Source organism: Leptidea sinapis, chromosome 23, assembly GCF_905404315.1.
Source record: "Leptidea sinapis chromosome 23, ilLepSina1.1, whole genome shotgun sequence".
NCBI lineage: Eukaryota > Metazoa > Arthropoda > Insecta > Lepidoptera > Pieridae > Leptidea > Leptidea sinapis.
The window spans coordinates 6,958,758-6,986,594 of record NC_066287.1 but is presented as its reverse complement, the minus strand read 5'-3'; the positions used below and the strand labels follow the sequence as shown (position 1 = coordinate 6,986,594).

Sequence of the window (27,837 nt, the reverse complement as noted above, 5' to 3'; positions counted from 1 at the left end):
ACTATCTGACAATGGCTGTAATAAACAAAACAAATTAGTTTATAAGATGCTGCATCCAATATATGAATCGTGTTTAAATAATGTCAAAATTTTTATAAAAAGTAATAAAGAATAAACTTTTATAATATATAGCTGACCCGGCAAACGTTGTTTTGCCATATAAAGTATAATTCACGCGATAGTTTTATAAGTAATAAAATAGCGCACGCAAAAATAGGTTTTCGATTTTACACCTTGTGTTACAAAATAGCAATTTTATTACGGATCCTTAATTTTCAAAAAAAAAACATAGCCTATAGCCTTCCTCGATAAATGGACTACCCAACACTGAAAGAATCATTCAAATCGGACCAGTAGTACCAGAGATTAACGCGTTCAAACAAACAAACAAACACTGCAGCTTTATAATATTAGTATAGATATAAGTTATCGTATATTGGATGCATCAACCTTTAGAGCTTGAATTCATTGTTTGTGTAAGGATGCCTTGTGAACATAATGGTCGTGTTATACATATAACTAACATAATTAATTCATTTACAGATACTTCGCCTTAATCGTGTTGGTCTAAGTCAAACTGAGCCGGGCCAAGTAATTAACTTAATGTCGAACGACGTAAATCGGTTTGACCTGGTCGCCCTTTATCTGAACAATTTATGGGTGATGCCAATAGTGGTGATAGTCGTATGCTATTTGGTGTGGCAACATATAGGATTGGCGACGATAGCCGCCCTTGCTGTTATAATAACTCAAAGTATATTCGTTCAAGGTAAGTTTTAATCATGCCCATAATCTATTAAGTAAACAAGTTTTCAAGCACCTTTTAATAAATACGGCTTGCACTCCGGGAGTGCCGGCAGAAGTATGACATTAAAGTTGTGCATTTTTGAATATTTTGTAATGGTTCAAATTCAAATATTTTTATTCAAAATAGGATGTGAAATCACTTATTGAAAGTCAAAAAACAACTACCACCCATTCCAAAATGAATGCCTCTGGCCTGAGAAGAATGGGCGCAGCAAACTCAGCGGGCTTTTTTTTTTCATCAAAAATATGTTTTACAATTAAAGTAACATTTAAAAAGTAACATTGTACAATTAAACTTGTTATTTAATAGTCTGAGGGCGGTCGCTCCATTCCCAATCTGTGGTCATTTATGTTATAGTAACCTTTACCACACAAGCGTTTTTTAACAATTCTTTTGAATAACGTAATACTTTTGTTTTGAACATTCTCTGGGATCCTGTTGTAAAAGCATATACATCGCCCCACAAAAGGTTAGGGAATAATTTCGCACGAATTGCTTTATTTATCAGTATAAAAGTATTGCTAGTATTTATGTGGTTAAATACAATATTCATTTATTGCACTATAGTACACTTTGACAATTTATATTTCATAAAAACATTAACACTTTTGAATTATTACAATTATTTTAGATTAAAAAGTTTATCTTTGTGAAAAATCAACTTTCATCCATAATTTCAACGACTGTGTTACGAATTTTCGATCAGGTCACGTGTCCTGACGCGAGTTTAACATTTTATACCCATCCCAAGAACAGTGCTCAACGCCCCTAAAGAAGGTTTCACTTCAAAAATATCGTGATTTTGAACGCTGTTAGCACGTATTAACGTAATATTTACAATGATTCGAGGGTTGAGTTTCCAGATATTTCGATCCCACCCCGTGATGACTTTTGAATCATCATTGAAACGGGAAACTCAACAAACCTGGAAACTTTGTTTAATTTCCCGATAATAATGCAGGAATTAAGCTTCACACATTTATATAGATGACACATCTGGGTCATTTTGTCGTTCATTTTCAAGACAGAGAGCTGTTGACATTTAACCTCTATTTTGAGCAATTCATGAACATAACGGCCGTTTCCAATATACTATGTACAGATAGAGATAAATTACTACCTTCTACTGTCAGTAATTAGCTATCAATAATCTAAAGCTGTCGGGTATATTACCCGATAAGTCATTCTTATCGCCTTATATTCGGACACGTGAATTGCAATTTCCATACAAACTTTATATCGCTGGTAAGCTATACGTCGTCCTTTTGATAGACAGCCTGCACGGATGGGACAGGGTGAATTGCCGTCGATAAGTTTTTTGGGACAGAAAAGTCAACGATAGTTACGATTTTTATCTCAAGTAATAGATAGACTATATATTGGGAACGGCCGTAATACAACGTGCTTGTTACGCAAACTACAGTAATAAACCTGGCCTGTTTTCATCGGTTGTTTAGCAGCAAGAGGCACTATCTAAGTACTTCAGTTTACAGACCGAAGCAGATTATACGTTAGATGGCATTGAGATATTTCCATTATTTATCTCTTATGTTCATCTGTGTTTTATCATGTCTTATGTGCTTACTTCTTACTTAAAATCTCATTTTCCCTGTTTAATCCTATATTAATTTTATAGTGGAGGATTAGAGGAATTACTGTGTACATAAGGTTCTGGTATAATAATATTGATCCTATTTATGACGGCTTATTGTACTTGATTATCGTAAGTACATGTGTGATAGTGATTAAAGTCGTTTGTTCCGCCGCTAAATTCCAACAACACTCACTGAAAATAGATTTGTAATCATAAAAAGTTGCTAAAAGATGTTAGCTCAGTTTTATCTACAACACAAAGTTAAACCAGGCGAAGACGACCCATATAGCCGAATGGTTCCTTACCCTGACTATTAAGTTAGAGGTCCCGGGCTCGAATCCCGGTAGGTGCAATCATTTATAACATGAATTTTGATGTTTGTTTCCGAGTCATGAATGTTTATATGTTTAATATGTACGTTTAAGTAAGTGTATCGTATTAAATACTAGCTGACCCGACAGACGTTGTTCTGTCAATAAAAGGTTCGAGAGATATGGTAAATGCGTGGGTGAGTGCGTGGGTGGGATCGTGACACGACAAACTATATATGTAACCTTCCTTGAGCTTCAACGAATCTATTACAAAAGATTTCATTAAGATCGGTCGAATAGTTTAGGAGTTATTAGGGAACATACAAACATACATTCTCTTTTATACATCATTGTCTTGTACCCATAGTACAGGCTCTGCCTAGTTTGGGGCAAGATAATTTGTGTAAAAGTGTGTCAATATTATTATTATTAAATCATTAATTTGATAGAAGTTTGATAGAAAGTGTTTAGTGGCATGAGAACACAAAACGTATGCAACTCAGTTGGTGTCTTAGAATCATTTGTACGTCTAGATAGACTATGATAGCTGTGAAAACGTCGTTAAAAAAAGTTGTGTTTAGAACTAACCTTTATTTTGAGCAATACACGCACACTAATGCGAAATAGACATATTTAAGAATAAGAAAAAAAAATTATTCCATACCACACACATAAAAATACAATCTAAATACTTAATAATATATTCCTAATCCTAACTTAACTAAAACTACACTGTAACACTAAACTGTGTGGCTAAAGAAAAGGCCGATGATTTTCAGCATCTAAGTACTGGGTTTGAGGGTAACTGTCGGAGTGCCAGTAAACACTAAAATATAAAAAAGAAATAGAAACACATTAAAACACATTAAACACTATATGCTGTAATCTGCCATCTTTCATATAAAAATAACATATAAATGTAATAGAACAGAAATATATTAATTATATATTTATATTAAAGTAATGTACAGTGTTTAAATACAAATACTGTTTTCGAGTTTCTTATAGTATATATTATATATTCTTATATCTTTAATTCTTTGGTTTATTTTTTACTATCTTCTAGAACTTTATTGAAAAACGTCGTTATGATACACGGTTGTATAGGATAATGCAAACTCATGACCTTGGAAAATATGTGGCAGCTCCAATGACGTTCTATACAGCGACAAATCACGTCGCATTAAAACAAATTACACCATAGTAAGCTTAGACTGCTATATCTATACATTGCCGCATTTACTCCACTTGTTTAAAATATTCTTGGTCAATAAGCAGCAATATAAATTAATATTTATTCAGTTCAGGTTACTACGTATGTTGAATTTAGAATTTCGGGCAGTGACTGTTGACACACAACTAATAAGAAGAGATAATAATATGTGTGCATATAGAAAGTCATTGGGCAGCTTGTATACAATACTTTTCACCCTTGTACTCTTCACTATTTTCCACAATGTTCTATTTGTAGGGCAGCTTTCGTTAAGCTCCGTAAAATTTTCTCGTCCCAAATACCGCGGTGTCTGAAGGCGAAGGTTTTCGACCAGTGTCTGTTGCCAGTGATGACTTACGGTATGCAGACGTGGTCGCTAACTATGGCCTTATGAGAAAGTTCATGGTCGCTCTGAGCCAATGGAAAAGACTATGTGCGGAGTTTCCCTGCGAGATCGAATCGGAAATGAGATCCGTAGGAGAACCAAAGTCACCGACATAGCCAAAATGATTGCGAAACTGAAGTGGCGGTGGGCCGTTGGGGCAGAAAAGTCCTCAAATAGTGACCATGTACCGGAAGACGCAATGTTGGTAGGCCCCCACAAAATGGACCTACGATCTGGTCAAGATCGCCGGAATACGTTGGTTGAGGGTAACACAGAACGGATTGTGGAAATCTTTAGGGGAGGTCTTTGTCCAGCAGTGGACGTCTTCGGCTGATGATGATGACTATGTATTGAATCCCGGTACACTGTAGAGAACCTCGAAGCAGTTACATAAAACCGGTTACTAAACATTAAATTTAATTTCAGCGTATCTAAGTAACTTACAAGGCAAGTTTCGAGGTAAAATCGCCAAACGCACAGACCAAAGAGTGAAGGTTATGAGTGAACTAGTCAACGGAGTTCAAGTTATCAAAATGTATGCTTGGGAGAAGCCATTTGAGAAAATCGTCGACCAACTACGAAAGTAAGTTGAAATTATAAAATAACTTATTAATTAGTACTCACTTAACACGGAAGTGATATATTAATGTGCAGTTTTTTTGTTGTATTAGATATTTTATAATAATTTGAAATATTATATCATAAATGTGGGCGAGATAGTAGGTAGGTGATAATTATTAAATTAAATTTTACTGCATAAATAAAACGCAGATAGAGGTTTAGACTAGAAGTCAACCAATGAACAAGATATACAGGCTGTCCCAAAGTTATGGGACATGAAGGGAAAGTACCTTAAATATCGAAGATATAAGAAGAGTTATTAGTTTTTGGCCGTTCGTTCGATTGGCATCATAAAAGTAGGGCTGTTTTTTTTACATTTCAGTCGGTTCGATTCCCAGACTAGGCAAGTAATTTTTAGAAAATCTTTGAATGCAGAAGTACTAACTTTTAAAAATAACATAAAGTCTTCTTTCAGTAAAATAGCCTATGTTTGATATTTAAGGTACTTTCCCTTCATGTCCCATAACTTTGGGACAACCTGTATATATATATACTTACTAGCCCGCGACTTCGTCCACGTAGATTAAGGGTTTTTAAACACAATAAGCAAGTTTGGAATAATTGATGATTATCCCGTTTTTTCTCCCGTTCCCAACATATTATATAAACCTTATTTCGAGGAAGATTTCTAATGCAAACTAAACCTACTATTGGTATAGCAATAGCTCATCAACGTATATTTCAAATTATCACAAATATATTAACTCACCGGGTTAACTTTAGTCTATGTCCTTTCCCAAGCTCTAGGCTATCGCTATACCAAAAACCATCAAAATCAGTTCAGTATCTTCAGCGTAAAAGCGTAACAAACAAACGTACATTCACATTTATTATATTAGTAGGGATTTAATATCAGCAATAATCACATATCATTTTAATATGTGGTTATTAGCCTTGTTGCCAAGCAGATATTTAATACAAAGTAGGTTTATGAGTTATAATAATATCTTTATTAGATCAAGTGATATCTACTGAGAATTTGTAGTCCGTATTGCTAGATATTACTTGCTGACCCACCAAACGTTGTATTGCCGATATTAAAATCGCGATACAAAAGTAACTGTTGATCGTAGATGGGTGAAAATTTGAAGTTGTATGTATTTTTTAATGCTGACTCATAATCGAACAAATTTAAAAAAAAAATAAAAAAAAATCGTGTGAACCACCCTTAACATTTAGGGGGATGAAAAATATTGTCCGATTGATGTTGTCCGATTCTCAGACCTACCCAATATGCACTCAACATTTCATGAGCATCGGTCAAACCGTTTCGGAGGAGTTCAAAGTTTAACACCATGAGAATTTTATATATTAGAGATTATTAGAAAAATTATACGTGAAAATACCGACTTCAAACATTCATGTACGTACTAAGAAAACTGTGTGTCTACGTATGTGTTATTTCTATTATTATTATTATTTTGTTATTTGTGTGTGTGTTAAAATAAATGTTTTTCTTTGTTTCTTTCTTTATGTACGTAGCAATACAGAAATCCTTAAAAAAATATTCCTCGTGCCTTTACCTTTGCAGAAAGAACAACATTAAAGAAGGCAATATAACGGACACCTTTCAGTCATTAGCTTTTGTACGGATAGTATTAATATTTTTGGGAACTTATGTCATAAGAATAAATGACTAGAAATTTCATTCTTATTAAATAAAATTTATTCTACTTAGATTAAGGGTTGCTCTCCAACTAGATACCGCACTACCTAAATAAGAACAGTAGGTTTTTTATAACGGCAACTATAAGATGCTTGTGTGCGTGACATCTTGACACTAAATGGCATCTTTCAAATTTCGTAACACACGCTTCGTGCTATTTTACATTGAAATTAATAAAATACAAAATACTTACTGATGGTATGCGATCCCAGTGTCTTTCTTATTTCTTGTAGTAATTATTTTAACAAAGTTTTACTACGCCACCCGCTTTAGTTTCAATTATCAGCAAAGTGGCACGTCAACGTCACACATTGTTCGAGATTGGCTCGAGTAAGCCCACCTGGGCGTTGTATTAATTGCCGCACTTTGCGACTACGCCTGCGGTATCTAGCTGGAGCGCACCGGAGACCAATCCTTAATCTAAGTAATTCTATTATAAAATTCTGTACCTACATCTCATTGTTGTATATGTTCTACAAACGTATCTGTATACAAGAATTATGTTATAGAGATTATGCATAACTGTTTTATCATTCACTTAATTGATCGACACGAGTAATTAAATCATATTAGATAGACAATGTAAACAGCTTACATGCGTCGTAATCTAAGATAATAATTATTAATTGTTATAATAGACCAATAAGTAGTATTAATAATATGACAGGTGAATGTTTTATTTGATGTATCATAAACTCGAAACACTTTAATTCATGTAGACCTCTTACCCAAGGGGATTTGATTCCTACTAATATTTTTATTGAAGTAGGCGTTACTTTGCGGAAATCCATAATTATACAAATTATTTGAGTTTTCTTTAGTGTTCATTCCGCCAATCTAAAGTCTTTAAACAATTCGACACGTGTTTCGCCACGAGACTGATTCGTCGATCAGTCTCGTGCCAGATTTTGGCGAGACCAACGTCCTGAGGATGCCTCGGGTAGAGGCGAAACACGTGTCGAATTGCTTAAAGACAAATATTGGCGGAATTAACACTAAATAAAACTCAAATCATTTGTATAACCCTACTAATATTATATACGTGAATGTAAGTTTGTTTCTTGCGCTTTTACGCCGGAGATACTGAACCGATTTTGATTAAATTTGGTACAGCGATAGACTAGAGTTTGGGAAAGGACAAAGGCTAGTAGTTTTTTCCCAGAAAAAATCCATGGTTCCCGCGGGATTTTTGTAAAACTGAAACTCACGTCAATACGAAACGAGTAGCTATAACAATACCAATAGGTAGTAGGCTTAGTTTGTCATAACAATCTTCCTCGAAATAAGATTCATATAATATGTTGGGAACAACGGGAACGAAAACGGGAAGCGGAACTTGAATAGGACATGGGATAAACTTCAATTCCAAACTTGCTTGTTACTTTTAAACACTCTTTATCAACGCGGACGTAGTCGCGGGCATTAGCTAGCATAAAATGACAATATCTATGAATATACATATAAAAACTTTAAGTAGGTTTTGCCAATTTTAATTTATAAATAAAAAATTGAGAGCTAAGTATAGCAGTATAATGTATGAATACAAAAAACTATAATGTATGAAGGAGTACAATTTCGTAATAAACTGCCATCTAGTAGAAAAAACTAAGGTCATTCAATTCAATACCAGTGGGAGGCTCCTTTGCCGATGCCGGCTTGATTATGGGTACCACAACGGCGTCTATTTCTGCCGTGAAGCATTAATGTGTAAACATTACTGTATTTCGGTCAAAAGGGCGCCGTAGCTAGTGAAATTACTGGGCAAATGAGACTTAACATCTTATGTCTCAAAGAGACGAGCGCAATTGTAGTGCTGCTCAGAATTTTTGGCGGTTTTCAAGAATCCTGAGCGGCACTGCATTGTAATGGGCAGGTCGTATCAATTACCATCAGCTGAACGTCCCGCTCGTCTCGTCCCTAATTTTGATTTAAAAACATGAGTTTAATTATCGCACTGAACAAGTTTTTTTGTAGACATCCGTATCGTATGGTATATCGTAAAGTTTTCGTTGACTAGTGGGTTAGCCGTTAAGAGGAAAAGTTCAATGACTGCAACAGTCAACATCGGGTTAACAACCATTGCAATACAACGTATATCGTATCAGTTTTAATTACTTACTTTTTATATCAGCTCATTAAAATGTGAAGATAATTAATGTTAATAGTATTTTTACTATGGTTACTTTTCTGGCGGAAACAAAAGTGTCTGTCAGAAGGATCTTACGAATGGGAGGCTCCTTTACACAGGTTACCGGAATGGGTACCACAACGGCGCCTATTTCTGCCGTGAAGCAGTAATGTGTAAACGTTACTGTGTTTCGGTCTGAAGGGCGCCGTAGCTAGTGAAATTACTGCGCAAATGAGACTTAACATCTTATGTCTCAAGGTGTCGAGCGTAATTGTTGTGCCGCCCAGAATTTTTGGGTTCTTCAAGAATCCTGAGTGACACTGCATTGTAATGGGCAGGGCGTATCAATTACCATCATCTGAACGTCCTGCTCGTCTCGTCCCTTATTTTCATAAAAAAAACCTCTGAGAATGATTCCAGAAAGCGACTCAAGAGTCAAATGTATTTACTGTCACAATTTTGAAGAAATGGTATACGAAGAGATACGAAGATAAATATTTGTAGATTCGATTCACTGAACTGTTTGTATTTCCTCAGGATTGAAGTGAAGTTTATACTGCACACTTCGTTCATAAAGGGCTTCTCGACGGCTCTCAGTGTGTTCACGGAACGGTTCATATTGTTCTCCGCATTGGTTGCGTTTGTTTTGCTCGGGGGCGAAATCCGAGCCGATATCACGTTCTCGCTGGTACAATACTACAACTTGCTGCAATTGGCCTGCAACATACTGTTTCCTATGGCACTTGCTTTTCTTGCGGAAACAAAAGTGTCTATCAGAAGGATCGAGGTAATTTGTTTCAAGTTTCTATTTTTAATTTTTTTCGAAGTTAAATCCTCTTTAGGTAAATTTATTGAATTTGGCGTTACTTTGCGGAAATCCATAATTATACAAATGATTTAAGTTTTCTTTAGTGTTAATTCCGCCCATATTGGTTTTTAAAACAATTCGACACGTGTTTCGCCAAAATTTTTCATCAAAATCTGGTACGAGACTCAATGGCACAAGTCTCGTGCCAGATTTTTAACTTCTTGCTTTTGCATCACTTTGGTTTTAGTTATATTTTCACCTTTGTATGTAAGACTGTTTTTTTGATGAGCTAGAAGTATCCGGATATGCGGGACAGTTTTTACCATCTTGCAAGCAATATTTTAAATGCAGCCGCAGTCATTAACACGATTACTAAAAGTGAAATAGAAAATTATGATGTTGTCCATAAATAATATTTATGTCTTCCTTGTGGTTTCGGTTACGTAATTAAGTTATTATATTGTTGAGAACTATAACAGAGGCATTATTGCAAGGTTAGAGACAATATCATGTATGTAGTAGACATGAGTATTGAATATCTTTAGTAACTTTGTATTCACTTCTATTCGATCTTTGGCCAATCAACCTTCCATTCCAACCTTATATTTTTACATAACCATCATTACTACAACTAGTTGAAGGCGCCAAATTGTAAGAGTCAAATAATTTTGTTACTTTAATTAATAAAAAAATAAAATAAAATATTATAAAATAAAAAAGCCTTTATTACTGTACAAATTTTACATACTAGGTACTAAAATAGTAAAAAAGTGCCTCTAAATGCTATCGGCAAACGGTTTTTACTGTGGTACAGCTTGTCTTCCGACATAGGCCTCCTCCAAAGGTTTCCATTCTGTCCTATCTTTTGCTATACGAGTCCATAGTTGCCCCGCTATTTTCTTGATGTCGTCTTCCCATCTCATAGGCTGTCTACCTCTATTTCTTTTGCTATCTAGTGGTTGCTATTCAGTTATTAGTCTTGCCCATTTCTCTCTCTTTTCTCTCATCATATGACCTGTCCATTTCCATTTTAATTGTTTGAATGTTTTGTATGCATTCTTAAAATTTGTCTTCTTTTTAATTGCTTTTAATTTCAGACAATCCTTTCTTTTTACTCCTATTTTGCTTCTTTCTATTCCATTCTGACAAATTTTAATTTTGTTGGCTAATTGCTCTGTCAATGCCCATGTCTGACAACCATACAATAAGCATGGTAGTATGCACGTATTAAATACTTTCCTTTTGTCTTTCATAGGCATTTCTTTATTCTTCATAACTGAATTAAGTGACCAGTATCGTTTCCACGTATTAACTGTTCTTCTTTCTATTTCTTTTTGCATACATTCTTCATTAGATATTAACTGCCTTAAGTATATATATTATTGAACGTATTCTATTTGCTCGTTATTAACTGTTATTTGCACTGTTTGTGCAGAATTTGTCATTATTTTTGTTTTTGTTAAATTCATTGAAAGGCCTGCCTTAATACTCTCATCCGCTAACTCCTGTAACATTCCATTTAAAGTTTCTGGGCTATCAGAAAATACGATTAAGTCATCACAGCAAAACGTAGATGATTCAGATTTTCGCCATTTATATTTAGTCCTTTCTTTGACCAATTCAGATTCCTGAATATCATTTCTAGGACGGCTGAAAACAGTTTAGGTGAGATAGGGTCTCCCTGGCGAACAATCTTTCAATGTCAAACTCTTCACCTGTAGATTCAAACTTTATTTGTGCAGTACTCTTTTTGTAAACGTTTTTCAGGATTCGAATGTATTTTGTTTGTATTCCTTGAAAATGTAATGAATCCCAGATAAATTCATGTTCTAAGGTATCGAATGCTTTGTTAAAATCAACAAATCCGATAAACTTTAATTAGTTTATTTAAATATAGTCACAGACATTAGGTAAATCCAGAAGATTATAAATTAATTATAAAACACTTGTAGGAATTCCTTGCACTTGAAGAATTGGACCCTCATGAAACAGAATCGAATGGTGTTAACGGGAACGTGATAACGAGCGACGTTGAGATGAAGAAAGAGAAACACAAGCTGATGGAATCCCCAAGTCTGGTGCTGTCGAATGTCAGTGCGAGTTGGCAACAGAGTCCTATTGTGGAGACTCTACGTAATATATCGTTGACTGCGCCTCCGGGTACATTCGTCGGAATAGCAGGCCTTGTTGGCTCCGGAAAGGTAAATTATAGTTTTAGACCAAGTTTTATGTGGTGATAGGAGGCAATAAGCGGCGGAAATAAGGTGGAAATCATGAGGCTTTGTTTGTTCCGATTTCTGTAGAAGCCCTGATGGGTTCCAGAGATGCAGTATAAAATGAAGGAAAGGTGCAGAGTATTCAGTGCGGTTAGCGGTATACCTATATTATGTATATTAACACGAGGAACCAACATAAACTTATGCCTACTCTTCGGTTAAGTCAAGTTAGTAAGTGTTTTATTGGGCGATGTATATGCTTTTACAATATGATCCCAGAAAATGTCCAAAACAAATGCGTTACGAAATTTAAAAGAATTGTTAAAAAAACGTTGGTGTTGGAAAGGTTATTATAACATAAACGATTTTCTAATAATACCACAGACTATAATGAAGCGAACACCATCAGGCTCTTTAATTATAAATGTTTATTGTACGATATTACATTGTAATCCATATTTTTATATTAAAAAAATCCCGCTGAGTTTCTTGAGCCCGTTCTTCTCAGGCTCAGGCAGTTTATTTTGAATGGTGGTAGTTTTTGACGTTCAATAAGTGAGTTAGAATCCTATTTTGAATAACATTATGTCATATTATAGTCTTAATAATAACGAATTTTAACGAAATTAAAAATTTAACTAAAAATTTTAAAAATTTAACGAAATTTAAAGCTACAATTAATATTATATAATTGCTACACGTCATTATACTCTTTATTTAAGTATATGGCATTTTAACGCTCTTTATCAAGATTGTCTGTATGTATTATTGTAATCCAAACAATCGTTATCATTTCGCATTATTAAGCCATATCCATATTAAGCTATCATTGTATCTATTTCCTGATTGCTGCCTTATCCACTTGAAAAAAAAAGATTATTTGTTTATTAATAGCTGAATATCTTTCAAGCTAGCTTAGAGAAGCTTAAATAAATGCAAATTCAGTTCAGTGACTCGTTATGATTGCCAAATTATTAACGAGTTTGATATCCTCAGTGATAATAATATGGATAATCTCGTTTGATTTTATTTTTATGAAAATAAGGGACAAGACGAGCAGGACGTTCAGCTGATAGTAATTGATACGCCCTGCCCATTACAATGCAGTGCCGCTCAGGATTCTTGAAACCCCCAAAAATTCTGAGCGGCACTACAACTGCGCCTGTCACCTTGAGACAAGATATTAAGTGTCATTTGCCCAGTAATTTCACTAGCTACGGCGCCCTTCAGACCGAAACACAGTAATGCTTACACATTACTGCTTCACGGCAGCCTGGCTGCGGGTAGCCAGAGTGAGTGTATGCGAATGTATTTGGCCGCTATCAGTTTCCACTCTCCGCGCACTTGTCTAGCGTGGCTGCCATCTAGACCTAATTTGTGTTCTGAATCGGAATTGCTTGAGTGAATAGTCAAAAGTGGTTGTCTATTGGCTGATAAACTGCCTTTTTATGAAAATAAGTGACAAGACGAGCAGGACTTTCAGCTGATGGTAATTGATACGCCCTGCTCATTACAATGTAGTGCCGCTCAGGATTATTGAAAAACCCAAAAATTCTGAGCGGCACTACAACTGCGCTCGTCACCTTGAGACATAAGTTGTCAAGTCTCATTCGTCCAGTAATTTCACTAGCTACAGCGCCCTTCAGACCGAAACACAATAATGCTAACACATTACTGCTTCACGGCAAAAAATGGTGCCGTTGTGGTACCCATAATCTAGCCGGCATCCTGTGCAAAGGAGCCTCCCACTGGATGCTATATATATCTAGATCCCAACATACCTTTAACATTCGCTGCATAATTTTTCAGCAGTCAATTCTATTCTCCACTCTCTCTGTATGACCAAAACGTCTAATATGTTAAGTTCAGTATTGTAAATAGTTATATAAACATTGTGTTGTTTGTCTGTTACTCGATTGACATTTGTCTGATATTCCAACAGTCGACACTACTGCACGTGATTCTGGGCGAGCTGAAGCCAACACAAGGAACAGTGTACTTGGGAGGTGCTCGTGTTTCTTACGCGAGTCAGGAGCCGTGGCTATTCGTTGCGACGGTGCGGCAGAACATCCTGTTTGGATTGCCTTACGATCGCGTCAGATATAGAAAGGTAAGAATTCTTATAGTTTTTTTTATTTATCTTCTTAATATATATAAATTACGTGCCACGTTGTTTGTCCGCGATGGACTCCTAAACTAATGAACGGATTGTAATGGGGATTATTTCATGAAGTGCAGTTTGGTCCGACTTGAGATATAGGATAATTTTTATTTCGATTTGGGACCCATAATTCTTTTTATTTTCAATATTTCTTTTGTATGGACATATTTTCTATGAGAGAATTTAGTGACGCACGGTTTGACAGTTTCACTTTCATTATAACAACAGGGAGCATAAATAATAACGAAATAGTTCTTGATGTTATGAAAAAAAAATCACAAATTCTTAAAAAACTGTATTTTATTTACTATGTACAGTACAACGTCTGTCGGGTCAGCTAGTTTAACTATAAAGATTCAAGCCAGTTAATACACAGTATCAATGATATAATCTATAGATATATGATATGGGTACCTTAAAGGCCGGCAACGCTCCTGTGATTCCTCTGGTGTTGCAAGAGAATGTGGGCGGCGGTAATCACTTAACACCAGGTGACCCGTACGCTCGTTTGTCCTCCTTTTCCATAAAAAAATACAGCTTAATATAATTTTGGACTTATTTAGTATTATACTTAATATAGTATGTATATACATAGTATAGTTAAAAATATTATAGCAGGACATATTTTTGCGACTAAGACACACACATAGAAGTAACGTTACTTCTGAAGTCACTCTAAGAGTCCTATAGAAGATATGCTAGAATATGCTAGAACCACGGACGAGTAAAAGAATAAGGACCTCGTGTCACCTTACATAATTGTGAGGCACCAAAACAAGCCGGTAAATGTGTAAATACATATACCTACGCATACACTTACACTAATACAAGCCGATCGGCCGCCATTATGAGATTTGCCATCGTCTGTGACAGATCCGTTTGCGTCGCAATAAAATATTTTAAAAATGCCGTCGTGCGTTGTGAAAAACTGTAAAAACAATACTATAAAATTATTTGTGGATATATGGTTATATATGGGAGAAAATATTGTGTACCTGGTATACCCCGTATTCGCACACACACTAGCATAAAGGTGCTTCACTTGTTAAAATCACGGCGCGGAGTCCTTCTTTTTTTACTAGTTTGTGGCTAGAACATGTCTTGTTTGTATTTATATTAACGTACCGAATAGTACGCTCTAACTAGTAAACATTAGGTCAACATTCCAAAGCGGTCAGCGAGCACTCTCGCCCAACCAATCCCTTCGGCTGAATGTATAAATATATCTTCGGCCAACGGGTTATGATTATTCATTTATATATTGTTATATGTATATGTTATCAGAATGTAAATAAATAGTTGTCTTTCGTATAATTTGATAATTTACGTACCTACTAGAAATTCACTACAGAACTTAACTAGGAATTTAAATACCGACTTCAACAACTAAAAAGTATAAAATAACTTTTTAACTAAGATTTAATTTAATATATCTCTTTTGCAAAACCTGTACAGTAACCTTTACCTTTTACCTTTCATGTTAATAAAATACTATTATTTGTATGTGCTACCTATTTATAGATTTTAAGTCGGTGTCACGACTCGATGCTCTATTTCCAGTTCTTGTCAGATAATGAAATATCGTGAAGAACGTTTGATAGCTATGAATGACAGGTAGTCTAACAGCTGTTCCCAATCTACTATGTACACATAGAGATAAATTACTACCTTCTACTGTCAGTAATTATCTGTCAATAATCTGAAGCTGTCCCAATATACCCGATAAGTCATTCTTATCGCATTATATTGGGACGCGTGAATTGTAATTTCCATACAAACTTCTATCGCTGGTAAGCTAAACAGCGTCCCATTGACAGACAGCGTGTACGGATATGGTAAGTTCCCATCGATAAGTTAATTGGGACAGAAAAGTCAACGATATTTTTATCTCAAGTAAGAGATAGACTGAATATTGGGACCGCCATAATATAATATAATCAACTTTAATGAAAGCTTCTAAAAATACTTTCCAAAACTTTAGTCATTGTTTAAATTAAATATTTTTAATGGATTCAAGCGCGTGTAGTCATAACTATGTTTTATTATTTCGAAATTAAATTAATAACTTCTTATATATAACATAACTATTGTTTTTGGTAATATTAACATTAACGTTGTTAATGCGTTTGATTGTCCACTTACCTAAATCGCTCTCGGGCGACGAGAAAACTTACCTGCCAAAAGAATGAAGAAAACATTATTTTTCATATTTAAACTTGATTTCTTATTATTTCAGCAAAATACATTATCCCATTTTACTCCCTGCTTGAAGGAACACCTTTTTGTCTTGTGTGTCTGAAACGGCCTGTTTCGGCCGCACTCGTCCGGCAGGTGGCTAGTTTTATTTAAAGTAAAGTAAGTAGGCTATTTTTGATTTTGAAAAAAGAATAAGCCATTCGCGCAAGATAATTTCATTCATTCATTTCAAAATTCTTTATTAATAAATGATAATACAAGGGAAATGTACAGCGATTTACGTTTGAACATTAAACATGAGAATGGCTAAACAACTTTGAGGCTAGGAAAAAGAAGGAACGCCTATTAAAGTTTTTACAAACATAACAACATAAATCTCGTTAAGACAATGTATAACTGCTACAATTACTAAAGTAAATTGCGACAATAACATCCAATACGTATTATTTGAAAATAATTACGCTTGTTACAATATATATTCACAAATCTAAAAGTTATAATTAAAACAAGATAATTAAACTAACAAAAAGGTATAGACAATCCAATTCAACTTAATCGATTTCTACGCTAGCCGCTTTGTGGGCGGCTGTTCGTAGAGTTCACCTACTTAATGCGTAATCTTATACCTAATCAAGTCATTGTGACCTAATTTCGTAGAATAGCAATAGCCCCTCGTCTTCGTCGAAACGGTATTGTGCAACAAACAAATCGTAAATACACCAAGTGCCAAGTTATTTGACAACTCGATAAGAAGCCGATTTCGCGGAACTCAATTGTTGCATAATGTATCTGTTAACAATGGTTATTTAACGTATGATGTTACATAATCCTTAATAAATACAATGCAGTGCCGCTCAGGATTCTTGAAAATCCCAAAAATTCTGAACGGCAATACAATTGCGTTAGTCACCTCGTGACATAAGATGTTAAGTCTCATTTGCCCAGTAATTGCACTAGCTACGGCGCTCTTCAGACCGAAACACAATAAAGCTTACACATTACTGCTTCACGGCAGAAATAGGCGTCGTTGTGGTACCTAGGCGGCATCCTGTGCAATGGAGCCACTGTTAAACTGGTAGGGTACATTAAACTTTATTAGCTTGTGATTTTTAGAGGCTTTACGACTTTACTTTTGGCACACGCGTCCTGAATACAAGTTATTATTTTCTCCAGACCGTTCAATAAAATTATCGTGAGATAACGAAAAAGAACGCGGTAATGCTGCCAGTATTCTTGCTACTTCCTTTCCACGTAAAGATAGTTTTAATTTTATGTAGTCATAGTATTGTGAATATATAGTTATAAGATTTTTTTATATACATACTTAAACATACATAAATACAAATAAACATTCATGACTCGGAAACAAACATTCATATTCATCATATAAATGATTGCAACTACCGGGATTCGAACACGGGACTTCTAGTTCAGTAAGCAGGGTCACTAACCACTGGGCTATAGGGGTCGTCATTGAAAGAAAGAGCTTAGGGTTGGTAGTTGATCTGCATATTGCGAAAGCGTTTGATCTTGTATGGCACTGGGCGCTGTTCTAGACAATACCATTTTAATATTATGATACTCCCGAGAGTCGATCATCAGCTTTTTCACTGTTTGCTCTTTCCTTCGCTATTTCTTGTGTATATCAAATATCAATTATACGCTGGTTGCCTTCAATATTATCCCCACCATCTAGATATGTGTGGCGTTTCTGCAAAGTGCTGGACAATTCCCGGTATTATTTAGTGTTCGTTAAGTTTGCTTAGATGATAGAGTTCGTAACATGATTGGAATTTTTCTTATTTTTTTTTCTTTATTTAGTCTTTCTGCAATTTGAAGTCGTAACAGCTCAATTCATTTGGAAATTTCATTCGCGTGGCGAAACAGAATACATACTCATAGTATATATTAGTTAGTACATATTAATGGATTGTCTGTCTTTAATATAATAAATAGTAATAAAATAATTTATCTATTATTAGTATGAATATATCTCGGATTTAGAACAAAACATTAGATTGACAAAAATAACTATATTTCTTTGTACTTATGTTAATTATCCTAGCTTTTATTAGATAATTTTATATTTAAATTAATTACTATGGTTTATTTTAATGATAATTTTGATTTATGTACCCGCTACTGTTTTTATCGTTTCATTTAAATAATGTGATTGTAGCCTAATATATTAAACATGCTTGAATTAATTTGTAATGATATCCTAAATCATTTCATTAACATCATTTTATTTTAACACTGTATATATTAATGTGTTAATAAGATAGATTGATTTATTTCCTTGTTTCTTATTAGTTTCACAATGCCTTCAAATGATAGAATATGATAGCTGTGAAAACGTCGAAAAAAATTGAGTTTAAAATTAGCCTTTATTTTGAGCAATGCACGCACACTAACACAAAGTGTCATACAAATCGCGAGTTTAAGTCGCGTTAATGTGTGTGACAAGCTTGTCAGCTAAATTATTAAACCTGGGGGCCTACTCCTAAAATCGATATTCGATATATCGTGGCATTAGTCGTGTCGAATCCTACTCTTAGTTACATCGTAGATTCAACGAACGAAACATTTTTCGATATTATCGGTCCTAACCCTACTCTTAGTTGAAAATGTCAGAGACGAATATTCAAATTCGTCAAACAATCAAACGTCACTTTTACGATAATCTCAGCGACAACTTCTCCTAAAATCAATATTCGATATATCGTGGCATTAGTCGTGTCGAATCCTACTCTTATTTACATCGTATTCAATGTCGAAACGTGGATTGAACGAACAAAACATTTTTCGATATTATCGGTCCTAACCCTTAGTTGAAAATGTCAGAGACGAATATTCAAATTCGTCAAACAATCAAATGTCACTTTTACGATAATCTCAACGACAACTTCTAGGCTGTCGTTTCTATTATCGTTTCAAGTTGTATAGAAATATTTGCCATACAATATACACACACATATGTGATTTACTACTTTCAATAGGATTTTTTAACTACCAAGTAATTTAAATCATTTTGTTGATCGTTTATACGTAGGAAGTAATGCAAATGGCCGCCTGAGAAATAGGAAGTCGAGAAGGGTTGAGTTACTTTTTTTTACATTTTATTATCCGCAAGTTTAGTATTATTTATTCAATTTTAAATGGTCATTTCATTACATAATTTTTAAATATTTACATTTTGTGTAAATGATACCAAATTGGTGGTGTAGAGTCTGGTATGGTCCTTAGCGCCTAAACTATGTTTTGACTTTTGACACTTAACAGCGACATAGCACAGATTATATTCGGTTTTTTAAGGTTTGAGATAATTCATTCACTCTAACATCGTAAAAAAATCAAAATATTAGTCTATGGTTACGATTTTGTTACGATAAGTCACATGGAATACGAACATTTGTTAGAGTAGGGTAGGTGCGATATTGGGAGTATTATCGTATCGTTCCGAATATATCGTTGTCGATTTTGCGAGTAGACTCCTGGCCTGTTTTTATCGGTTGTCTAACAGCAAGAGCCTGCTACCCTCGATCTCGGTCGTTTTCAGAGTCGAACTTGTTTTTCATCGCTACTATCGGTAATGAATATGTAATAGTACAAGTACAGAAGTCTCACTACGCAAAATCAATTAAAGAAATAGGGACTCTTTCGGCCATGCAATAAGGCGTAATTCAGATCGCACAGCGCTAGAAGTTGCCTTTCTTTCTATCGCGCGACCCTTACCTCTTCTGACGAAATCAGGGTCAATGTCTTCTTTACCTAAAACTGTACCTACCTAGTATAAGGCAACTTATAAAAGTAGCTCAGTTTTTTCTATAATATAAATGTGTATGTAATCGTAATTTTAAATCAATATTCTTTTGTTGTCAAACCTACATTACTTGCAGATAGTAATGTATGCGTTGGAAGACCACGACATAGTCAAACCTACTTAGTATATGTAATAAATAGGTAGCTATCATGAATGGTAATTTCATTAAATTAATAATTAATAATTAATAATAAACACTTTAAATTAGATTGTTTCAGTGTCTTTAGGAATCTGAAAAAATAATTTTGGATCGCAATGAGCTTTAATATGGTTTGCTTTTTTTATGTTTCTCCATTTTTAAATGATCGCTTGCTCGATACCTACACGGGGAGTGATACAGGCCTACTATCGGTTTCATTTCGAACGCAACTCGATAGGAGAACTCTACTTATAGCGTCACTCTCATAATATCCTATTAAATGTTAGTGCTAGTAGTGTTAGTGCTAGTAGTGTTAGTGTTCTTCACTATGATAGTTTAAAAATTGATTATATTTATTTACCTACTAGCTTTTACCCGCGACTTTGTAGTGCCGCTCAGGATTCTTGAAAAATCCAAAAATTCTGAGCGGCACTACAATTGCGCTCGTCACCTTGAGACATATCATGTTAAATCTCATTTGCCCAGTAGTTTTACTAGTTACGGCGCCCTTAGACCGAAACACAGTTATGTTTACACGTTACTGCTTCACGAAAATATGATATACTCCCCTATCTTCACAGTTGACATGTTACATGTGGTCTGGTGATTCAGGTGGTGACGGCGTGTGCCCTGCTGCGAGACTTCGAGCAGCTTCCTGCCGGGGACTCCACAATGGTTGGTGAACGAGGCATCAGCCTGAGCGGTGGCCAACGCGCTCGTATCGGTCTGGCCCGGGCATGCTATCGTCAAGTCAGTATATCTACAACTATATCCAGTAATAATATATTTTAGGGTAAATGTATACAGTCCCAGCCACTGTTCATGCATTATCTATAAATAAATTTAAATGTTTTATTAAAATATGACTGTCGTAAATCCTACTACTCCACAGCTGAATATCTAAGTGATCGGACAGCCTGGGACTACATTATGATTATTTTAAAGCAATAACAAGAGAGAGAGAGAGATAATACAAAAGAGCGCAAAAAAGAATGCTGGTAGAGTTTCTTACGCTCTTTCTTCTCTCTCAGAGCGACATAAAAAATAAATTTCAAGGATTCCTTTATTTATTTTTTTGATTTTGAGAAAATAAATTAATTTTACGCCTTTCTACTACATTTCACTTAGGTTTCAGTAACCGAAGTCATAAACAAGTTAAAAAACCACTTATATTTCAATTAGTCTTTATTAAAATACATAGAATGATTCTTCATAAAAAAATCTAACATAATATCTTATGTCTCAAAGTGACAAGTGAAATTTCGATGTCGTTTAGAATGCTGGGTTTACTCAATAATCCTGAGCATTGCATTGGGCAGAGCGAATTACCTGATGCTGTTTAACCTTCGAAAACGACGGCGAAAGAAACCTGTGGCATTTCTCCACAGCGCGGTTTTCAAGGAACTTTCTTCCACGTGCAAGCTGTGGAATGAGCTTCCTTGTTTGCTGTGTTTCCGGGACGATACGATAGGGTTACCTTTTAAAACATCTACATACACATACACCTTTCTTAAAGGCCAGCAACACTCCTGTGATACCTCTAGTGTTGCTAGAGAATGTGAGCGACGGTGATCACTTAACACCTGGTGACCTGTCCTGCTTGCTTGAAAAATCCCGGGGCACTACGGTGGCGCAACCAGTTGCCACTACCAACAAAATGTATAAAGCTAGCTAGAGTTAGTTACCTGGTATCCACCAAATTGGTTGCGCAACCAGCTCGGACGCGTCATAACTCTGGTGTCTGTATGGTGTCTAGTTTGGTAGCTTACGGACACCACGGTGGCGCGTCTGGTTGCGCTGTATTTACATTTCCATTTTTAATAGGCGGACATCTACCTCTTGGACGATCCACTATCCGCCGTGGACACTCATGTCGGCAAGCACCTGGTGTCAGAATGTCTGATGGGTCTTCTGGGCAACACCACCCGCATCTTGGTCACACATCAGCTGCATCACCTCAAAAGCGCTGATAAAGTCGTCATTTTGAGAAATGTAAGTTGCATATTGGATTTATATTTATTAAACAAAACAAATCTTATACCTATATTTACAATACTATGATTACATTAAATTAAAAGTAGCGTTGGATAGCTAGGCTGATCCGTTGACCGATATAGCTGTCAGCGCTTGGGTTACCAGTAGCCCTATTGAGGCGAGAAGATACTTTGTACATTCTCCGCGCCTCTGGGCCCCACGGGCCAAGTGCCTCGATACCAAACGGCACAAAGATGAAAGTCTCATTGAGACCGACATATTTGCGACGCTTGCTTGACGACGACTAAGTTGCATATTATATTATATTGGTGTGACGTGATAACGTCTTTTAAATCGATGAACGCCGGCTGCACGCACGAATAAGGCCAGGTTTCCACCAAAGCGGAGTGGAGAGGGGTTGCGTTTTGATAACCAATCAGATTTCGTTATTTCCACATCTCCTCTCCGCTTAGCTTCGGTGGAAATGCATCAAGCGAAAAGGAGAGGATGTCTCATTTATCTTTGTATTTGTGCCGCGAGCGAGCAAGCGGCGCGGCAGAGCAGAGAGGAGATGTGAGCTCTGCATAGTCTTCTAATAATCTCATCTCCTCTCCGCTTTGGTGGAAACCGGGCCTTAGTGTCGCGTTCCGCTTGAGCCGAGCATGGAAGCGAGAGCGCGGAACAAGCGTTAGAGAGAGACAGGATCGGGCTTAGGTGTGGTTTAATTTAAGTAAAAACATATGAATTAACGACTGCAAATAAATATTAATTTACACAGTTTGTTTTTTTTTTAAGTGATCTCCCTCTCTGGGATTAAATATAATTAGTTAATCGAAAAAAACTTAATTTTCAATTAATTCCTGCTTTGTTTTATACAAAATAATGATAATTCAGTGATAATAATTGAATTTAATTCATAAAAGTATGCAATTTCGATCATTTTGTTTGTCATTGTTTTTTTTGAAGTGATCTCCCTCTCTGGGATTAAATATAATTAGTTTATCGAAAAAAACTTAATTTTTAATTAATTCCTGCTTTGTTTTACACAAAATAATGATAATTCAGTGATAATAATTAAATTTAATTCATAAAAGTGTCAATTCGAACTTCGTAGATTTATCGGGGACCGATGACAATACATTAATTTGATAAAATTATTCCATTATTAGCACATTAATTTATGTTATTTTTTCATCTATCGTCGATAAGGCAGGTATTGATATTAATTTTAAATTTTATACATTATTTTTTCAACTAGAGCGTGTTTTTTAGATTTTTTTAAAACTATTTTTATGCATCAATGTTTTCTTATGCTGCTATCACGTAAGATAATTATCGTCAGTAAACCTACTTTACAGAAAACCAATTTTTTCAATTGCCATATTCTGCCCAAAAAAGTGGATTGTATGTTGGATATAGGTTCAAGTTCTTATGACCGGCATATAGAATAATGTTAAGAGAAAGGTGGTAATAATAATAATAATAACATCATGTATTTCGAGCGATACATTCATAAAAGTAATATTTATTTATCAGATATATTTATACTGTAAGTACATAAAGCCGTTAAAAGGATATCAAAAAATTCCCGGCATCCTAAAGCATTGTAAAATTGCATTCTTTATTATATTGTCAATTCTTCTCAGGATTTGAGATTAAGCTTATTTATTTATTACAGCTGTGTATACCTTTTTTATCAAATTGACAACATTTAAATTAATAAAATGAAGTGCATATCGTATGTTTATTCTGACAATCATACTAATAATATACAAGACAAATATGTCCTTTTATAAATATAAATAATACATTTGAATTGAGAGTTTCTCTTTTAAATAATATAAAAAGTGTGCGTGCACTTATGTATGCACGCAAAAAGTTATTTTTCTTTGACCTAGCGAAGCAAAAATCATTAAAATGATTTATTCCTCGTGCTATTCTGAGTTTTTAGAAAGAACAATATTGTAAAAATCTGCAAAGATGGCTTTGACAATTCATTATTAAATAATGAATACGGCTGTATGGGCTTGAACCCTTTGCCTGTCCTAATAATGCACGAAGAAACCAAAAAAAAAAGTAATGACGCAAACGTCAGAAAATATTAGGAACCAACTTCAACCAGTTACTTTTGTGTTACAGTGATGCGCATCTTAAAATTTCACTCTCATCATTTTTTCATAACGTGCCTTATGAACTTCAATACATAAAAACGTTTATTTTCGGAGAACTATAATCCATGGATTGTTAGTAAACTTATAATCTAATTATGTTAGTAATTAGTATTTGCGAAGAGATATATTTATCTTCTTTGAATGGCCAACATACGGATAGTACCAGCTGTTGGCTATCGCTCTCAGAACACTGTTACTGCTGCGTCATATTCGGCGGAGTAAAGAAGCCCCTTTTTGCGCGGGAGACTACATACTTCGCACTACTACAAAATTTTCGTGATTAAATAGACGATACCAATGTCTGTAGTACTAAAAAACGTTTTTACTATTATTAAATATATATTATTTTGGCTTGGGCTAAAACGTGAGGTGGGTCACGAAGGAGCAGCCTGAAAATTACCGGGCCATGGCAGAGTAATGTTTGGGAAACACTGCCATGGACTATGCGGTAAAACAGGATTTACTCAAAACCAAACATTAAGCTAAACTCTACATAATAAAACGCCTACCGAAGGTATTAAACTATGTTAGTTAAAACGTGTTTTAAGCCTATGGAATGTTCGATAAAATTCCTTATTCATAATCGATTGAAAAACCTCGTCTCGTAACTAATACGTCTCTATAGTACGCAATGTTGCCATTTCGTACGATAAAATATTATTTCAACTGATTTAACGTGGAACTGTCTATGGAAACGCACATTTTGTTAATGTCAATGGCTTGTCAGTTGTCACTAGTCATGTCAAAATAAGTTAAAACTTCAAAAATCTAATTTTGAGTAGCGAGCCTAGTCTGTAGGTTGGTAATGATACTTAAATAATAGCTATGAACTGACTGATATAGTAAAACGAGACAGCTGATCGATGTCGGCCATGTTTTTCGATACCGAGGGCTTAAAATAGGTTTAAAGATGGGTCTTAGCTACTATAAGTCACATCAGCTTTATCGAAGAGATAATGAGGGTTTTAGCTCTAATATGCGATTATGATTACCATTTTTTAAAAAGCGTCTATTAGCGATGTCTTAAACCTCCTATAAGTCATTATGAATAAGACCATAAGTATCACTTATGGTCTTATTGGCGTATCAACGCCAATACAACAATGCTCTGCCACTCGGCTTGCTTTTAACGTGAGAGATTATGTCCTGGCAAACCAATCACTATCTTATCTTATCAAGTAGACTGTTTGAACTAGTTTGTAACTGGAATAAAATAATAGCAAGCCAAAATCGTTCTGGAACCTTTATAATCTGGTCGACAGTTTAAAATAAAAGCAAAGTGTATTACAATAGTAACATTTATGATTCACGATTCAAATGCAGTACCCGAGTCCTTATATGAACACGGGTTCGAGCTATGCATCATTGAATCATTGAATGACCTGAGAGTTTGATTATGCGTGATCAATTTTAATTTAAACAATTTTTTATGTTTTTTAAAGAGATAACCCTCACTTTTAGCACTAATACACAAATAAATTTTAAAATCCAAGTTTTATGAACGATGCGGGACTGTAACCCACGACCGCTCGCATTCCGTGCGAGTGCTTAAAATCTCGTATGCTTTGTTCAACTCTCAGGTGCAACACTAACTATCAACAATGACGATAAGTCACTCGAACGGTTAGCTCAGTTGGAAGAGAACTCGCACGGAACGCGAGAGGTCGTGGGTTGGAGTCCCGCATTGATCAAAAAATATTGTTTTTCAAATTTTATGTTTATATTATATGATAATAATAACCTTCTTTGAAAATAATATTGATCTAGGGTTAAAAACCAAGAAGAAAATAGTACAGAACATTTGTATGGAAAAATGGCCACTTAGTTATATTTATTTACTTACTTTAATTAAAACTGTTAACACCAATAATTACGTTTTACATTAAACAAATTTTCATTATTAATTTAGACATTCATCTCACTCACAGTATTACATTATTCCCGTCCATTCATCCGCGAACAGAAGCCCTATTACCAACAAAATCGGAATACGAAGTTTCGGTTGACGGATCATACATTCTCCTATTACGAAAGTGTTTCGGATCCGATCGATACGAAGTTCGCGTTAGACATTTTGCCTTTCGTTTACCTTATTCCCAAATTCCCTTGACAATTAGTTTTTTGCTGTTTGAGATTAATAAGGTCGTAACTACAACTACACTTTTTAAAGTGAAACTTTTATTACATCGTCTCAAACTTTTTCGTCTGTGTGTTGCATGTTGCGTGACGGTCGGGTGGCACCTATAGTTCGCAGCAGCTGACCGTGTAATGTACAGTGCTCCCAAATTAATAATGCGCATACAGATCTTTGCTAATGGGCGTATTCCCGGAAACCGTAAGAGCCCTAAACAATTTGCATTTTGCACTTTGTGCGAAATTAATAGGAGTCAAATCATGTGTTCACAATACGAAAACAAATCAGGCAGTCGGCTGTGGTAGTCACTAGCCGGTCAGTCAGTCGTCTTTAAGTATTGATGCCGACTGTACGTGTTTAGTCTATGTGGAATTATATAGAGCTCCTATTACACACCCCTCTTGTTATTATTATTGTAATATAATTCTGCTAAATTATGCAAAAGTAATGCATTTTACCACTCTATATAGATATCGTCTCCCGACGGTCGGGAAATACGACCGTTGCCGAAAATTGGCGAAGATCTGTATGCGCATTATTAATTTGGGAGCACTGTATAGACTATTGCTCATTTGTGCCAGTGCTCAACGCTATTTTTGTTTGTTTTTATTATTTCCCATTATCATTCCAATTTTCCAAGTATAAAATTAAGATTGATAAAGCGATTTTTATACCCTTAATGGAATATTATTCCAAACAATTTTAGTTAAATGTCTATAATGTGAAAAAAGTTTCACTTTTACGTGGTTTCATAAAACCACACAATCCTTTTTTATGGTTATGTCTATGGTTCCGAAATGAAATCCGTCCTCACAATTCGGATCCGAAGTACTTTGGTAATAGGATTTAATTTGAACTTCGTCGTTCTTTCGTTTCGGACGAAACTTCGGCTTTCGATTTTGGTAATAGACCTCCAGGTCACACTCCGAGTTTGCGTTCAGAAGAGCGTTGAGTGCGGTGAGGGTGCGGAGTATATCCTATAGATGACTGTGTTATAGAATAGAATGTTAACCGTAACAATTTCTACTGAAAACATTCAAAATTTACGTAAACAAAAAAACGGATAAAATCAAGTCACAAGACACATTATCTGTGAACAAAATCTTTCCAATCTTTCAATATTACTTTACAAAATCATATGTACCATCGACAAAATTGATTCATGACCGACTTTGCTGATAATTGTTTTAAAATCATAAAAACAGTTAGGTTTATATTTGCACGAAAAAGATTTTATGACTACTGGTGGATTTCAGTGTCTAATAAATTGATAGGTTGCTTAGCAAATATATGTTTAAGCGAATTTCAATCTATTTGTTTATTATGAGTGTAGAAAAATGACATTAAGGTGGGTCACGATTCAATTTTGTCGATAGTACACAATTAGCTATCATTGTGAGATAATCAAATAACTGATTTAGTATGATTCTGTGATAATTAGTAAGTTACGAATAAAAATGCATTTATTTTATGAAGTATTCTAATATCA

The 27,837-nt window shown here is 35.0% G+C and overlaps 1 protein-coding gene and 1 long non-coding RNA gene across 2 annotated transcripts in view; both read left to right on the top strand.

Annotated features, from left to right (window-relative positions):
- LOC126971190 (uncharacterized) overlaps positions 1-27,837 on the top strand; it is a 124,709-nt gene that overhangs the window by 60,442 nt on the left and 36,430 nt on the right. The gene's annotated exons all lie outside the window — the stretch shown is intronic.
- Positions 1-27,837, top strand: part of LOC126971147 (ATP-binding cassette sub-family C member 4-like) — a 115,465-nt gene that overhangs the window by 53,921 nt on the left and 33,707 nt on the right. The window contains exons 4-10 of the mRNA XM_050817297.1: positions 544-769; positions 4,738-4,894; positions 9,264-9,513; positions 11,487-11,735; positions 13,693-13,860; positions 20,682-20,819; positions 21,894-22,061. Of these exons, the coding sequence (XP_050673254.1) occupies positions 544-769; positions 4,738-4,894; positions 9,264-9,513; positions 11,487-11,735; positions 13,693-13,860; positions 20,682-20,819; positions 21,894-22,061 (1,356 nt within the window). The remainder of the gene's footprint in view (positions 1-543; positions 770-4,737; positions 4,895-9,263; positions 9,514-11,486; positions 11,736-13,692; positions 13,861-20,681; positions 20,820-21,893; positions 22,062-27,837) is intronic.